General features: G+C 37.1%; 2 protein-coding genes and 1 long non-coding RNA gene across 5 annotated transcripts in view; 2 read left to right on the forward strand and 1 right to left on the reverse strand.

Annotated features, from left to right (window-relative positions):
* LOC107729700 (SHC-transforming protein 2-like) overlaps nt 1-10,592 on the forward strand; it is an 18,652-nt gene extending 8,060 nt beyond the window's left edge. For 2 of the 3 annotated variants that reach the window (XM_016540366.1, XM_016540364.1), the window contains 12 exons: nt 14-84; nt 3,332-3,392; nt 3,497-3,616; nt 4,540-4,593; nt 4,702-4,753; nt 4,955-5,081; nt 5,979-6,156; nt 6,615-6,708; nt 7,144-7,311; nt 7,398-7,687; nt 8,619-8,673; nt 9,811-10,592. In XM_016540366.1, the coding sequence (XP_016395852.1) occupies nt 14-84; nt 3,332-3,392; nt 3,497-3,616; nt 4,540-4,593; nt 4,702-4,753; nt 4,955-5,081; nt 5,979-6,156; nt 6,615-6,708; nt 7,144-7,311; nt 7,398-7,687; nt 8,619-8,673; nt 9,811-10,106 (1,566 nt within the window). In that variant the 3' untranslated portion in view covers nt 10,107-10,592. Of the gene's footprint in view, nt 1-13; nt 85-3,331; nt 3,393-3,496; nt 3,617-4,539; nt 4,594-4,701; nt 4,754-4,954; nt 5,082-5,978; nt 6,157-6,614; nt 6,709-7,143; nt 7,312-7,397; nt 7,688-8,618; nt 8,778-8,860; nt 9,541-9,810 lie in introns of those variants that run through there. The other variant, XM_016540365.1, reaches the window with a different exon arrangement.
* The window catches only part of LOC107729702 (uncharacterized), a 23,869-nt gene extending 12,235 nt beyond the window's left edge, over nt 1-11,634 (forward strand). Inside the window, exon 3 of the long non-coding RNA XR_001638612.1 lies at nt 10,586-11,634. This is a non-coding gene — a long non-coding RNA (uncharacterized LOC107729702). The remainder of the gene's footprint in view (nt 1-10,585) is intronic.
* A 1,434-nt stretch (nt 11,635-13,068) lies between these two features.
* Nucleotides 13,069-16,473, reverse strand: part of LOC107729675 (ankyrin repeat domain-containing protein 24-like) — an 18,592-nt gene continuing 15,187 nt past the window's right edge. Inside the window, exons 17-22 of the mRNA XM_016540325.1 lie at nt 15,604-15,941; nt 15,010-15,243; nt 14,731-14,907; nt 14,018-14,173; nt 13,430-13,495; nt 13,069-13,349 (exon numbers count right to left, since the gene is read on the reverse strand). Of these exons, the coding sequence (XP_016395811.1) occupies nt 13,278-13,349; nt 13,430-13,495; nt 14,018-14,173; nt 14,731-14,907; nt 15,010-15,243; nt 15,604-15,941 (1,043 nt within the window). The 3' untranslated portion in view covers nt 13,069-13,277. The remainder of the gene's footprint in view (nt 13,350-13,429; nt 13,496-14,017; nt 14,174-14,730; nt 14,908-15,009; nt 15,244-15,603; nt 15,942-16,473) is intronic.

The raw sequence follows: 16,473 nt of genomic DNA on the forward strand, positions 1-16,473 counted from the left end.
TTTTTTTCTTCAGTACATGGGCTGCATTGAGGTTCTGAAATCAATGAGATCCTTGGACTTCAACACTAGGACACAGGTCACAAGGTAAAGTGTTTTTTGTTTGTATTGCACTAAACCTAGACCAGTTTTAAGCATAACATTTTTAGTAGCTTCTTAGTTGTACACAGATACCCCCTCCCCCCCCACAATGTTATTATTTTGGTTCACTCTGATTATTTATTTAGATTTTATTACACACCTCCCCTGTTTTTGTTTTGTTTTTAATTTTTGCTTTGATGAACTGAATCAATTTCCTTGAATTTTGTTTTATTTTTTATTTTGTATTCATTATTTTATTATTATTATTATTTCATTTTTAGAATATACCCTCTATGATTTTTGTTTTGCTCTGTTTGTTGTTTTTCATTTTTATTATTTTCTTTTTATTTATATTAGAATTTTCTAACTTTTAATTTTAGAATTTTCTAACTTTTAACTCATAATTTTCTTTTATTTTTATATTTTTTATTTAGATTTTATTGCACACTCACCTGTTTTTTTGCTTTGCTGAGCTGAATCAATTTCCTTGATATTTATTTTATTTTAATTTAATTTCTTATTCATTATTTTATTATTATTCCATTTTCAGATTATACCCTCTATGATGATGTTTTGTTTCGCTCTGTTTATTTTATTAATTTTTTTGTTTATTTTAGTATTTTCTTTTTGTTTATTTGAGAATTTTCTAACTTTTATAACTTATAACTTTATTTTATTTTACTCTGTTTTATTTGTATTTGTTTTATTATTTTGTTTATTTTGTTTATTTTAGCATTTTCTAATTTATTTTAAATCACAAATATCTCAGCTTCCATGTTTGTAATTGGTTTTGTTTTGGAGAATGATTTGGTATGTTTTCTGTTTATGAATTGACAGATCATGGAATGACAGTTAATTGGAACATTATGCTATTTTTATTTGAGTGATATGCTTTCCACAGAAACAATAGATTATCACTTTGCAGCTCTTTTTTTGTGCCAAATCGTGCTTGCATACATGTACGTCTGCATTCATATGTCAGCTTGCTAGCATTAGTTCTTATGTGTATATTTATTTATATGTGTAGAAGCATGTGCGTTCTTGTAGGGGTGGCCAGATTCCCGAGGGCAGCAGCGGAGTCCCTCTCCCTGCCCTTGCTCATCGATCAGCAGTAACCCGAACCCCGTGGCCCACGATGGGCCTAAAGTGCAGATAGCACAGGCGAGATGGAGACGGAGTGATACAGCCATGTATTATTAACAACTCCCACTAATGACTGAGGAGGCCTATTGGGGCCTAAGATGATGCAGTTTGCACGGGGTGGAGTTAGAGTTGATAAACACAGAGGACTGGAGAAGAGTGATCGTTTTGAGTAGAGAGCGGCAGTCTATTATGACATTATAATGGTTATAATGGGAATGCTTGGAACAGGCTGCCTATTTAGCCAGAATCTATTTTGCAGCAGAAACGGATGGCTTGTAAATCAGCTGATTTGCTGCGCTCCGGGGAAAGAGGGAGTGTGGGTGGGCTCTCTCATTTGTCATTGTCACGTAGTGTGGCCAATGAGCAATTTTTAATAAGATCCAAAAGGCAAAACACACACAGACGCATAATCTTGCAACAGAAACACCCAAATGCAAATGATCACAATAACACTATAAAGAGCACAGCATTTATTGGAAACATTCCCTGGAAAGTCCTTTGCTGGGACAGTTGGCACTTTTAAAATATTAATGGGTTATTTGATAGCACACTGGTGTTTCGAAGTCACTCAGTCCGCTGTTGACCTCATAACCCATGTGCCCCTGTGCCAAACACTCTGCTGCCATTGATATGGTTTCATAAATGACACTTTTTGTTTTAATTAGTTGTGTTAAGGCATCCATCACTACTGTCTAAGTTTAGGGGTTTTCAAAGATTTCAACAATTGTAGATTTTTCTATTTTCGATTTAATTTGTTTTTTTGTTTAGATTTTGTTTGCTTTGTTTTGTTTATGATACAGGTTTATTGATTGATTGATTGATTGTCTTTCGGTTAATTTTTTGCTTTACTTTGTTTCGATTTTTCTTCTGCTTTGCTTTGCTTTGTTTTATTTAGCTTTGCTTTGTTTTGTTTATGACACGGTATTTTTATTTTTTTATGTATGTATGTTTTGTCTTTGGGTTTGTTTTTGTTTTGTTTTGGTTTGTTTCTTACTTAGTTTTTTTTAATTTGTTTTCTTTTGCTTTGATTTGGTTTTATTTATTCTTTGGATTGTTTTGTTTGTTTGTTTGCTTTGTTTTGTTTATGAAACTGTATTTATTTATTTATGTATGTTTTGTCTTTTGGTTTGTTTTTTTGCTTTGCTGTGTTTTTGCTTGTTTCTTACTTAGTTTTTTTATTTGTTTTATTTTGGTTTGGTTTGTTTTGTTTGTTTGCTTTGTTTTGTTTATGACACAGTATTTCTTTCTTTATTCATGTGTGTATGTTTTGTCCTTTGGTTAGTATTTTTGCTTTCTTTAGTTTTGGCTTGTTTCTTACTTTGTTTTTATTTGTTTTATTTGACCTTTATTTGGTTTTCTTTTGGTTTGCTTTGATTTGATTTTATTTATTCTTTGGTTTGTTTTGTTTGTTTGCTTTGTTTTGTTTATGAAACTGTATTTATTTATTTATGTATGTTTTGTCTTTTGGTTTGTTTTTTGCTTTGCTGTGTTTTTGCTTGTTTCTTAGTTTTTTTATTTGTTTTCTTTTGCTTTGGTTTGTTTTGTTTGTTTGCTTTGTTTTGTTTATGGCACAGTATTTCTTTCTTTATTCATGTGTGTATGTTTTGTCCTTTGGTTAGTTTTTTTGCTTTCTTTAGTTTTGGCTTGTTTCTTACTTTGTTTTTATTTGTTTTATTTTACCTTTATTTGGTTTTCTTTTGATTTGATTTGCTTTGATTTAGTTTGTTTATGACACAGTATTTATTGATGTATGTATGTATGTTTTGTCCTTTGGTTAGTTTTTTTGCTTTGTTTTTTTATTTGTTTCCTTTTGCTTTAAGTTTTTGAAATTGTGTCCTATGATTTTATAGTTTTGCTTTGCTCCGTTTATTATTTTATCCATTGACAATATACAGATGGGCCCCTGTTTGTTGACCTGGTTTGAATAAGCATTATGCTTAGGCTCAGACTCATTCCTCATTTATTTTCACACTGTGGTTGCACTGAAACACATGGGAAATTGTTTGTTATGAGTTTTCCAGATATGTGAGATTGCGAGATCTGGTAATACTTCTCTGATAGTGCTCTTTTTTTTTTGTAAATGTGTGTGTGTGTGTGTGTGTGAACACAGGGAGGCCATCAACAGGTTGTGTGAAACTGTACCTGGAGGAAAAGCTGCCTGGAAGAAGAAAGTAAGAGAGAAAACTGTAGTTTTGGCCTTGGCATTTTTTATTATTAAGCATAAATCTAAGAAAATGTAGTGACATCCAAATGTTTGTTTTGCTGCCCATTTTAGACCACCAATAAATCCCTCCAGTCTATCATGGGGAAGAGTAACCTACGTTTTGCTGGAATGAGCATCGGCGTCAACATCTCCATTGATGGCTTGAGTCTCCTCGTCCCCACCACACGACAGGTCGGCCTCCTCTCATGCTGGATATCCCTTCAAATCATATCAGAACAAACAACTTTTCTCACTTGCTTAGCTGAATGTTTCACTTGTTTAATGAAAGTTTGATTCATTTTAGTGAATCAGTTAATTTGGATGAATAGATTCAGATTTGTTGATAAATGTTTCACTGATTTAAGTTCCTCTGCAGCACTGTAGTAAATAGTTCTATGTTTTGACTTAACTGCTTAAAGGGTTAGTTCTCCCAAAAATGAAAATTCTGTCATTAATTACTCACCCTCACATTGTTCAAAACACGTAAGACCTTTGTTCATCTTCGGAACACAAATTAAGATATTTTTGATGAAATCCAAGAGCTTTTTCGTGAATGGCGGCCGAGACTGACCCGGAATAGAAGAAATCGTTACAAAAAAGAAGTAACTTTTTTTGTTTTCTTTGCGCACAAAAATATTCTCGTAGCTTCATAAATTTAAGGTTGAACCACTGATGTCACATGGGCTATTTTAACAATGTCCTTACTACCTTTCTTGGCCATAAAACATTTCAGTTCCCTTGTTGTCTATGGAGGATCTCTCAGATTTCATCAAAAATAACTTAATTTGTGTTCCAAAGATGAACGACGGTCTTACGGGTTTGAAACGACATGAGGGTGAGTAATTAATTACAGAATTTTCATTTTTGGGTGAACTAACCCTTTAAAGTAAGATGTTTCTAATTTTCCAAGTCATATGTTTGTTGGTTAAGTCTGACTAATTTGTTATTTGTAGTAAACAGTTTTTTCTTAAAAAAATATATTGCCCCTTTAAGTAGCTTCAGAACTCTTGTAGTCCCTTGACAGATTTTTTATTATTATTTTTTTTTTATATAAGTGCTGAATATTGATTTGAATTGAAGATATCACATCATCTCACTCTCATCTCTTTATGTAGGTGATTGCCCATCACCCCATGCAGTCCATATCTTTCGCCTCTGGTGGAGACTCGGTGAGGCCTCTTCTGCATGTTTAATGCCTCTTCTTTCCACTCTTACCATTTCTTTCTCCACTAATAAATGCCACCTGATTCTTACTCTGATTTCATCTTGTGCTGCAGGATACACCCGATTACGTCGCTTATGTGGCCAAAGACCCTGTCAATCAAAGAGGTATTTTTAGATTAATTATTTTTTTGTTTTTATTTTATATATACATTTTTTTATATTTTATTCATTTTAGATTTGATTGTTCATGCATACTATGCACAGAATCCTATTTCCCTTTGATTTTCAGTTTTATTTGTTTGTCACATGCTATTTTGGCTAGATTTCTGACATATGAACAATGTTACCTTTTTCTCGTCCCTCTAGCATGTCACATCCTGGAGTGCTGTGACGGTCTCGCTCAGAATGTGATCAGTACCATCGGCCAGGCTTTCGAACTACAGTTCAAACAGTACCTACACAGCCCGCCCAAAGCAATTCCCACCATGGATAGGTGAGATTCACATAATTTTGCATAAACCATATTGTCTGTTTGGGCTTTTGAATGCATGAAAATTATAGTAGTTGCTTCATCGTTTCACCTGCAGTTAATACTGAGCTTCAGTTCTGAGCAGTTTTAGCAAGGTTGAAACAGGATACACACGGCTTGTGTTTCATATAGCCATCCTGTTTTGATTCCAGGCCGTTATTTAAAGCTAAATTCATTTAAGGGGCTCTCAGAAACCACACGACTGCTCAGTGTCGCATCATTAATGGATCATTTCTTTTATTTTGTTCTGTTTCAAATCATCGTTGTAACATGCGCTTTCTTGACTTTAATATAAACAGTCTTCCAAAACATAGTGGGCTGCCTTGTAGTCTACTTCCCTATACTGGCAGCATCCTAACCAAAACAGAAGTGATGTGACTCATGTGAACCGCTATACTAAGGCAACAGCTGTGTGTGCTGTTAGCATGTTGCTAAGCTAACAATATCAAACTCTAAAGGTGCAAAAGAGGTCCATTTCCGATTGTCAATAGTGTAGCTATGTTTAAAGCACATCTCACACAAAAGCCACTTTTTTTGTTGGTTAATTTGGTTAGTTTGCGTGACCAACTTGAACCTGTAGGAGAATTTGTTCACCACCCTCACATGAAATTCCCAATTGCTAATTAAGATGACTGGATTTTGCTCACTCAGAACAACGGTAGATGTGAACTCAGCTTTATAATCGTTAAACATAAAGCACACACAAATATTAGGTAATATTGTCAATCTTTAAGTACACACTGCGAGATAAACTGTTTTCTGTTGATACATTTCAGTACCAAATTATTTATATATTTATATTAAATATACATTTACTTTCACTGATCTCTAAGATGCTAAATAGCTTTATTTAATGGTTAGGACCATACGAACAGAAGAGTCGGCGTGGGGTGATGACGAGGAATCTTCTGAGCACGATTACTACAACAGCATCCCTGGAAAGGAGCCTCCTGTGGGGGGAGTGGTGGACTCTAGGCTCAGGCCTCCTGCGGGCCTACTGGGTCACGTCCATACGCAACCACAGAGCAAAACCGCTCAGGTAAACTTTATTATATAGACTTTATTATAGATGTGTGTGGATTTTTATTGCTGTCTTTTATGAACAGCATGAAGTTTGTGGAGACAATTCGCTAAGGTTGGTCTTAATAAAAAAACATCCATTTCTGTGAGTGGCGTTAGTTAGCATAACGCTAATGGCTTCAGGAAAATAGCTGTTTATGAATACAGCACATCCTGTAATGAAAGCTGAAAGCCCATATGCCATTTGTAAGAAATGAGCAATTCTTCAGTTATTAATGCTTATTTTTTAAATGACTTAACCTTTTGAAACCTTTGACCTCTTTAACCTGACCTGTCAAACCATCTATCATTATTTGCTTTAAGTACCTTCTGCACTGCAAAAAAATCTATATCTTAATTTCTATCTATCTATCTATCTATCTATACAAGTGTGTTGTACTCATGCAACTGATCTCACACCTGTGCTTATTTTTTCAGACGGGGTCACCGGCCAAAAGAGATACAGGCAGCCTTGCTGCCGCCCACTTGTGTTATGAAGTGCACTGGGACACGGAGAACAACAGCAGCTCAAGTGAGACGCCTGCTGGTTATTTATCAGCATTACGTTACTCTTGTGATATTTTAGTACTTTGAAGTGATTTCTGAGCCTTTTACTGGGTTTGATATTCCAGATGTTCCCTTCTAATTGCTTAGTTATTTACACTCTTTAAATAAAGGTTCCAAAAGGGGTTTTTCGCAGCGATGCCATAGAACAGAGGTGTCCAAACCTGTTCCTGAAGGGCTATAGAAGAACCATTTTGGTGCCACAAAGAACCTTTCAGTGAACAGTCCTTAAAAGAACAATTTTTTTCTTAGTGGGTAATCTAAAGAACTTTTTCAGAATCTTTTTTCGTCAGAAAGGTTCTATGGATGTTAAAGGTTCTACATGGAACCATCAATGGCAATTAAGAACATTTATTTTTAAGAGTCTAGTAACCTGTTTATTTTCCTTTCACTGTTTCTGTAGCTTTGACTTCCGATGGTTACCTCCGAGCAGACGGTCATCCTACAGGTAGCCGCGATTACGAGGAACATCTGTATGTAAACACCCAGAATCTGGACAACATGGAGGCCTCAATGGATGCCCGAGGAGGACGCAGATCCGAGAGTCCAAAGAAAGACATTTTTGATATGAGTGAGTCCAATACAAATGACTGTATTACGATTATATATGTTTGATGAATACGTTAACTACCATTCGTACTGTTTTCAACCCAACAGGGCCATTTGAGGACGCCCTGCGTCTACACGAGGCTGGAGGAGTTTGTGTATTAGAGGACAAGTGGCCAAGTCCCCCGTGGCGCCGGGCCCCCGTCGCCCCCACGGAGGACCAGCTGCGGCGGGAGATGTGGTACCATGGACGCATGAGCCGCAGGGATGCAGAGAATCTGCTGGGTCGAGATGGAGATTTCCTGGTGCGGGACAGCGCCACTAACCCGGGCCAGTATGTGCTGACTGGGATGCAGTGTGGGCTTCCCAAACATCTGCTGTTGGTGGATCCTGAAGGAGTGGTGAGTGGCGCTTCAAGCTCAGTTTTTATACTGTAGATTTAGATGAGGATCCAGTTTGATGTCAGAGTTGGGTTTCCAAGAACTCACGAAGTAATCAATGAAACCCCCAAGGATTGGGGTATGTTGTACAGGTATGTGGAATCAAAGTATATTTCACTATTGATATGAAAGCAATCCAGGCCTTATTTGCCTGATAAGTTGTCTATTAATGATTTGCTTGATTGTCGTAGTTCTGTTGATGACAACAACAACAACAACAACAATAATAATAATTAAATAAATGTTTATATTTATATAGCATTCATATTTTAGAAAAAAATACACAAAATAAAAAATAAAATAAGTGAAATAAAATATTTAAAAATAAATGTTTTTTATTTGTATAACACTGTTCATAAATAAAATGATTCACAGGACACAATATAAAAGTATTTTGATAAATATATTCAAATTTAATAATTCTACAAAAATAATTAAAAACGAAACAAATAAGAAAATAAAATTGAAATGAGAATAAAATAATATTAATTATAATGTGTTATGTATTGTAATATAATATAAAATAGAAATATGTTATTAAAAAACTAAGAAGAAATGACATGAATGTACAGATAAATATGCTAAAAATTAAAGTGAAAAATTTAAAATAGGAATTATTATTAAAAAGTCAGTAAAAATAAAATAAAAAGGGAGAATATAATAATAATACTATTATTAATAATAATAATAGTAATAATAATTATAAATGTTAGTTGGCTAAAAAAAATTAAAGTAAACAAAAAAGGGATAAAATGCTAAAATGATTTTTATTATTATTATGAAAAATAATCTAACTTTGCACCGTCAAACCAATTATGAAAACACCCTTATAAACCACATCAGTTGACATTTTCCTTATATGGCCATAATTTATTAATTAATTTTTCATTAGGTTCGGACTAAAGACATGCTTTTTGAGAGCATCAGCCACCTGATCAACTACCACCTGACAAACAAGCTGCCGATTGTTGCAGCAGAGAGCGAGTTACACCTCCAGCAGGTGGTCTGCAGAAAGAACTGACTTCCAGTTGAAGCCCATATAGAGTACATGGTAAGAGGTTTGCTGCATTTTTCTACAGATTATCAAAGCTGTTTGGTTGGGTAATTCATAGCTTATGTATTGTGTTTTTTTAGGGCGCAAGGCCGTCCCCCTGTGCTGCCAATCTAGAGGCCCCACACTATTGCCTTAAACAGACTCTGAGCTTCCACTGGGACTTGTGGGATATCGCTGTTCCTTAGGCATCGACCACAAACAGCTTTCAGCATGTCTTGCTCAATCCACCCCTTCTTCAACAGAGAAGACCCCAACTGAGAGTTTGGCATTGGGAAATAAAGTGCTTGTGAACACTTTTTCCCAGCAGACTGTTCAGAAATGTGAACTTATGTGAAACACATGAGACAAACCGTCAGATTCCTTTACATCCATACGAGCGCTCATCCTCAGTGAGCTGTTGTTTCTAAATGTGATGTATTGAGTAACCGTGGATCTGATCTTCTCTGAAGGTCACCTCTGACACTCTGGACTTCATTGTGTTGTGCTTACCAACGGTTTGCTCTCAGGATGCAGTATTTAAGGACGTTATATAAAGCTCAGTCGCTCTCTAATGCAGTCTTATCAAATGCACATGTTTCATTTATGAACTCAGGACCAAACGTTTGGGTCGTGCTCATGTGATATTGCCCTTTTTTAAACCTGAGTGATTCAGACATGCATTATACTAAACAAATATTCCATTTCTCTTTTGTGTTTAGTCACAAACAAACACCCACAATGCGTACAGTTTTGTTTAAAGGTGCATTCGGTAGTTTGGTGCTCATTAAAAAAAACATGTGGTCACATTAACAAAACATAAGCGTAAATTTGCGGGTAAAGAAGGTTTGTTATCCATTATCAATAGTGTAGCGATGCATGAAGCACTGCTTAATCAGAGGTCAGTTCCAAACTAAGCAACTTTTTATTGGCAAATGTGGTGAATTTGCAACAATGCAAACTTGAATCTGATGTGAAATCCACATGGGGAAATATTTCTCCTCAAGGTTCCGTCACATTTGCCTAGGTTAAGCGAATTTTCGTCATTTCAATAGGACAAACAAGCTGCTGATTTACGTAACAAACTTTAATATGATGCGAAATTTGGTAAATGTGTCATTAGTGCGAATAAAATCATTGGATGTGTCAAACTGGATTGTCAATAAGCTCTTCGCTGATTGGCTTGCGCGACAACGCGAATTTTCCGCTCCAGTTGAAATTTTTCAACTTGCGTGGAAGACGTTATTGAGGCGTATATCGCACGTTTCGTGGCAATCGCCTCGCCCGGGCGAATTTGCGTCTATTGGTGTCTTTGCATTGATTTTGCATGTAATCTACTCGTGCGAATAATTAAGTTCGCTTCTGGTGTGCACACACCATTACTAAAACATAATAATGCTCTCCTCCATTTTCTGATACAACTGACAACGCGTCATGCGAATTTCCCACTTTAGTTGAAAATGTTAGTTTTTCAACTTGCGCGGAAGACACGATTGAGACAAATATCGTGTTCGCCGCAAATGCTTAGCTCATTTCACATCATTCGTGTCGCCCTGTGCAAATCTGCATCTATTCGCTATTGACAATAGTCAATTTTTCCCCCAAAATTTTGATGCTAATGCATCCCTTGCTAACTTTCTTGCGTCCCTCACACAAAATTCTAGATTGCGCGGATTCCTATGGAGGTGACTGTATTTCGCTGTAGCCTACAATATGAATGCACCCTAAAAAGTAAATCCTCACAATCCTGTAGATACGCTAGTAGCGAAGTGTAGTCTGGTGATGTGAAAAACGAAAATTAGACATTGAAACTTATTGCGCTTTATCAGTGAAGATAAAAAAGCGTTTAACACCATGTGGCTTTGGTACTTAAACTACACAAAAAACAGCAATGCTAACGCTAGCTAACTACTGAATGCACCTTTAAAGTATGTATTATTTTGCTGTTTATCTGGGCACAAAAGTCAACCACAAACTTTTTTTTATACATTTCAATAAATAGTTCGTAATGTCAAACCATCTTATTTCAACCTAAAAGCTGCTTTCTGGAGAAATGTCATCAAATGAAACCTGCCTCTATAAATGTTCAAATATTCTGGTTATATAAAAAGAAGAGTCTGGCTCACTACAGTGTATAAAGAACCACATTTTCTTTGTCTTCCCCCACTATCCAAAAAGAAGATTCCAGTGCCTTAAAAGTTTTTATTTTTTACTTCAAAAATCCTTCCACTTACTTAGGGTTTATACATCCTTTCTGCATCCTAGTTTCTGTTATTAAGCTCTTGCATACAGTATGCCAGCAGCTGAATTTGGAATAACATAGCACACTACTCTTACTATTTCAGCAATATTAGAATATGGCAGAAATAGAAACAATAGCCAGGGTTTATCTAGTTAGCATACTTCAATTAGAATCAGATAGCAGATGCTGTAGCTACACCATTTGGGTCCAAAAAGCATCTTTATCCACTGACAAGCATTTAAAAGTATCCATGGGTTTTTGCAAACAAAATATAAATCACAGATATTTCAAAACACATACTTGCAGGGCTCTTGCTCCAGCCTAGCAACTGACATTGAGATAAATGTGAATGCTAGCGGCTAGCTTTCTCCAGGTATTCTAGACCTCATTGCCACCACGAAAACCACTTTACTTTCTCAGGATGTTGTTTCTCTGTGCTCTGTTACTCTGATCTAAAAGCATTCTCAATAAAACTGAACAGGAAGGGAAAAGTAAAAGGAAATGTTTGGTTTATTTTTAAAGAAACAGTACTCCCAAAATGCAAATGTTGCCATTATTGTCCATACGACTTGCAATGTTGGTCACGAGTCATATGGATTACTTTTATGATGTTTTGTTATTTTTGAGAGCTTAACATTGTACACTACCATTCAAATGTTTGTGGTGAGGTTTGATGTTTTTGAAATAAGTCTCTTATGCTCACCAAGGATGCATTTATTTGATCAAAAATAATCCTGATATGCTGATTTGCTGCTTAAGAAATATTTTTTACTATTATCAATGATGAAAACAGTTGTGCTGTCTAATATTTTTGTGGAAACTGTGATGCTTCTTTCAGGATCCTTTGATAAATAGAAAATTCAAAAGAGTGGCATTTATTTGAAACAAAAGCCTTTTGTAACATTACAAATGACTTTTCTGTACCGTCCACTAGGGCTGCCAAAATGGCTGAAAAACTAAATTCGAAAATTTTATTCGAATTTAAAACGCATAATTTCAGTTAGGGTGAAGAAAAGCCTTTGACTTCTCTCCTGAGGCCACAAGAGGGCGCATCGAGCTAAATATTACTAATGCACGTTTATTCAAAGCATCAGGTAACACGACTATCTGTGAAAAAAGTGCATAATGTTTAAAATAATGTTTATAAACCGATTATAATTAATTAAGTTGCTTCATCAACTATAAACAAAACAGCATCATGTATGTATGCATAGTTTAATACAAAGGGCCGAACACCAATCACACAAGAGTACATTTTTCATTTAAAAACACGAGATGCAATGGAATGGGGAAAACACCAACGATAAAGTCTCGAGATATGTTTTTTCAAAGTTAAACTTGCATTCATTTTACATGGATTTCTAAACATGCGGCTCTTTTGTGTGAGACGCCAGTGCTACGGTGATAGATGTCCCTCTAGAAAATGCGCAAAATATGCGTTCTGTGTGAACGGCTTGGTTTCAGTTTTAAAGTAAACAAGATCTGCTCTGCATTGATGTTCTCTTTTCCCGCAATATTTGTAATTAACAACGCAGCACAATGACACTGACATCGTCATCGCATCTCTTGCGCCACTGATAAGGCTGCCTTCTTAACGCACACCTAAAATTCGAATGCAACGTTTTTGCATTCGAATGTGGACTTTTATTTTAAATTTGACAAATATTCGAAACTAGATTTTTTTTTTTGACAGCCCTACCGTCCACCTTCATTGTATGGAAAAGAGCAGCATGGACATTCTGCCAAGCATCTCCTTGTTTTTTTTTAACAGAAGAAAAAATAATACAGGTTCATAACAAATTAGAATTTTACATGAAATATTACTCTGATTTCAAAAGGAAAAGAAACCTGTACTAACAGACGTGCTCAGCTGTTTGTGGTGAGATCATGTGGATGTGCCAGACCTGAATACCAGCTGAGTTTGAAATAGATTACCTGTGGTGTGCTACGCATCTTTTTAACACCACGGAAATTCATCAAAAATTTTGACATACAGTACTGTGAGAGGCCTGCAAAGAAAGTGTCAACCACAGAGTTACAAAGAAAGGCACATCAGCAGCATTTCTCCGTTTATTGAAATGTGGTACAAAAGTATCTGTGTTGTCCCTCATAAATCATCACATACAGGAAATATAATCATCTCTGTCATGTTCCAAAACTATATCTTCTCATTCAGTTTCAGTGCCTCTTGTAGGCGGTGCACAGTGGTGATACACTTTGGTTCAAGGGTACGTATAGCAGTCACTTGAACTCTTTGTGTTGCTGTCAGTTGCAAAGCACTAATTTTGACCTTTCTGTGTCATACGGAGGATTTGAAGCAAAAGCGCCTGAACTTCTTCATCCATCCGGCCCTGTTAAGTCATAAACAGTCACATAGGTATGTGTAACATAAGACGTTCCTGTAGATGTAAGGTTGGGTTATGTGTCTCACCTGTACAGCAGCTAATAGATGAGAACGATATACTGAAACGACAGTCTTGTGTTTGCGCTCCCAGTCCTGAGCACAAGATGAAAGGAAAGACTTTAGACGTGTGTTATTCATTTAAACGCGCACACTTTTAAATATAAAGGTTCTTTATTGGCAATCCATGGAATCTTTCCATTCCGCATAAGGTTCTCTATAGTGGAAAAAGGTTCTTGAGATTATTAAAATGTTCTTCACACTAAGGAAAAAATGGTTCTTTTCACTGAAAGTTTTTTAGGGAAGCAAAATCGGTTCTTCTACACTCTTAAAAATGAAGGTTCCAAAAGGTGGTCTTCACAGCAATGCCACAGAAGAACTTTTTTTGGTTCCCCAAAGAACCTTTCCTTGAACAGCTCTTAAAAGAACCATTCGTTTCTTCATGTGAAGAACATTATAAAAATCAGAAGAACTTTTTTCCACTATAAATAACCTTTTGTGCAAGGTTCCAGGGATCTTAAAGGTTCCTCATGGAACCATCAATGTCCATAAAGAACCTTTATTTTTTAAGCGTGTAATTATCAATAAGGCTGATAAAGCGAGGAGCGTTACGCTCACCTGGAGTTGCTGTGTTAATGCGGTTACACGGTTCTGCAGTGCCAACTGTTGTCCAGGTATCCCTGAGGATGGTGGCGATGGAGAACGTGCCAGTGGAGGAGTCAGAGCCCCCAGAGCCTCCTTCAGACGAAAAACCTCCTTAGACAACTCTGTGATCTGCAGGGAGACGGTAAGAAAGCGGAAAAAGAAAGAATCAAATGTCCATATCATGGATTTTTACATCATTCACAGTGATCTGTGAGAATGGACAGGCGCTAAAGTGTTATTTGGATGGAATTTACTGATGCGATTCTCTGATTGGTGGAATTTTTTCCAGAATTATGGGTAATGTAGTTTTTCCCCACTAATTCCACTACTGAACATGATTATGTACTGACGACTTCAACAAATATATATAGCATCGATTAAAACCTTGTAGCTCACACTAGGTCTTTTTATGGTTTATAAGTTTTTGTTAAAAATCAATTCCCCTATTGAGAAAATGAATGGGATTTTGCTTCCAGAACCCAACTGCTGCACTCTATTCACAACTCCTCTCCTGTGGCCTCATGGGATAGTCAAGTGTCCATTAGATGTGCACTTCAGAGTCTCACTGGAGATCCAGGTACTTATCGCCTACTATTTTATCAATACTGTGAATTCGGACATACTACGGATTGTATAGTATGGAAGTAGGCATATTCGGATACAGCCCAACTTTTTTCCCCTCACACCTTGCGGTCTTTCTCCTTGATGAGCCCCTGCGAGTCTTGGATGTCCTGGTGCAGCTGTTGGATGTGGGTGGACTCGGCCTGAAGATCCGCCAGCTGCTTTTTAACTGCCTCCAGCTGGGATTCAGCCACCTGACGCTCGCTCTTATTAAATAAAGCCTCCCGCTGCACCTGGAACACCTGCGGAAGGAGACTTTTTAAAAATAAAACTTGGCTCGTTTTTAACATGTGCAAATAGGTGGAGTGGAAACTGTCATAAACAACATCAAGGACAACACACACCTCAGTGCATGTCTTTTCGTGCTTGCGTGCTAGATCGGCTAACTGGGCCATCAGGGTATTGATCTCAGCCTGTAGGGAGAGTCTCTGGGCCTCATGGTCTTCTTTGGACACCAGTCCCTGTTCTAAAGCTTTCTGCGATCGCAGCTCTTTCAGTTCCGTCTCTTTTTCACTCAGAGACTCCTGAGCCGCTCTTGCACTCTGCCGACTCTCCTCTAGAGAGCGCTCTAGCTCTGCCTGAAGTGAGGAAGAATCAAGCTCAGAAACCATAGTTCAAGGGTGTCCAAACCTGCTCCTAGTGGGTCAACATTCTGCAAAACTTAACTCCAACTTGCCCCAACACACTCCTTAATTAGGGTTGGAGCTAAACTCTGCAGGACAGTGGCCCTCCAGGACCAGGAATGGACACCCCTTTTCTATGCATAGAGAAAAAAGCATTTCTGCAGTATTAGCATTTATTCTATTCCAAATGCGTGTTTTTACTTCAGTGAATCAATTCTTACAGATGAGTGCTTTGTGAATTATTTTGAATGAGTCCTTAAAAGGATTCATTTGCAAATTGGACAATGCTACATTTTAGTATCTTATGTAACTTACCTTGACTTTATCATGTTCTTCCTTGTTAACGGAGTCTTTTTGCACAGCCTGCAGTTCGGATTCCAGTCTGGCGAGCTCAGTTTGAGCTTGCTCACACAGTGCCCGCTCTGCTTGCAGCTCTTTTTCTGTTTGCGCTAACTGCTGGGCTATTGCGGACAGCACCTCCTGGTGTTTCACAAGTGGTATTGCATCTCTCAGCTGTAGTGCATCCTGAGCCCGGCTTTCTCTCTCGGCACAAAGGCTGTCCAGAGCTTGTGCTGCATCTTGCCTTGCAACTTCCAGCTCCTCCTGTATCGCCTCTAAGGTCCGTCCGCCTGGCGACAGGTGCAGAAAGTGCTCTGATTGGTCAAAAATTCAAAAATAAAAAGTTATATTTAAAGGGGTCATATGATGCGATTTCAAGTTTTCCTTTCTCTTTGGAGTGTTACAAGCTGTTCGTGAATAGATAAGATCCCTAAAGTTGCAAAGACTAAAGTCTCAAACCCAAAGAGATATTCTTTATAAAAGTTAAGACTGGTCCACGCCCTCCTAAAACGCCTCGTTCAAACATGCCCCCACATGTCTACCTCACTGTGTGGGAAGATTTGCATAACACCATCCAAATGTTCACGCAAAGAAAGAAGACATAACTTTTATACTTGCTGTAGTATTGTTGCTGCCGCCACCATGTTGTGGAGACGCGGTGTGTTTTGTTGTGAAAGTGAAACTACTTTGTTTGGCCTTCCAAAAGAGGACACGATTAGAAATCAGTGGTTAAGTTGTATTTACAACACTGTTCCAGAACAGATCAACCCAAATATTCAGATGTGTGCAACGCATTTTACGGAGGACGAGGACTGTTTCCTGGGAGAGTAGACTACAATGCCAGCT

This window comes from Sinocyclocheilus rhinocerous, unplaced genomic scaffold (genome assembly GCF_001515625.1).
Source record: "Sinocyclocheilus rhinocerous isolate Xijiao unplaced genomic scaffold, SAMN03320098_v1.1 scaffold1149, whole genome shotgun sequence".
In the NCBI taxonomy this organism is placed as follows: domain Eukaryota; kingdom Metazoa; phylum Chordata; class Actinopteri; order Cypriniformes; family Cyprinidae; genus Sinocyclocheilus; species Sinocyclocheilus rhinocerous.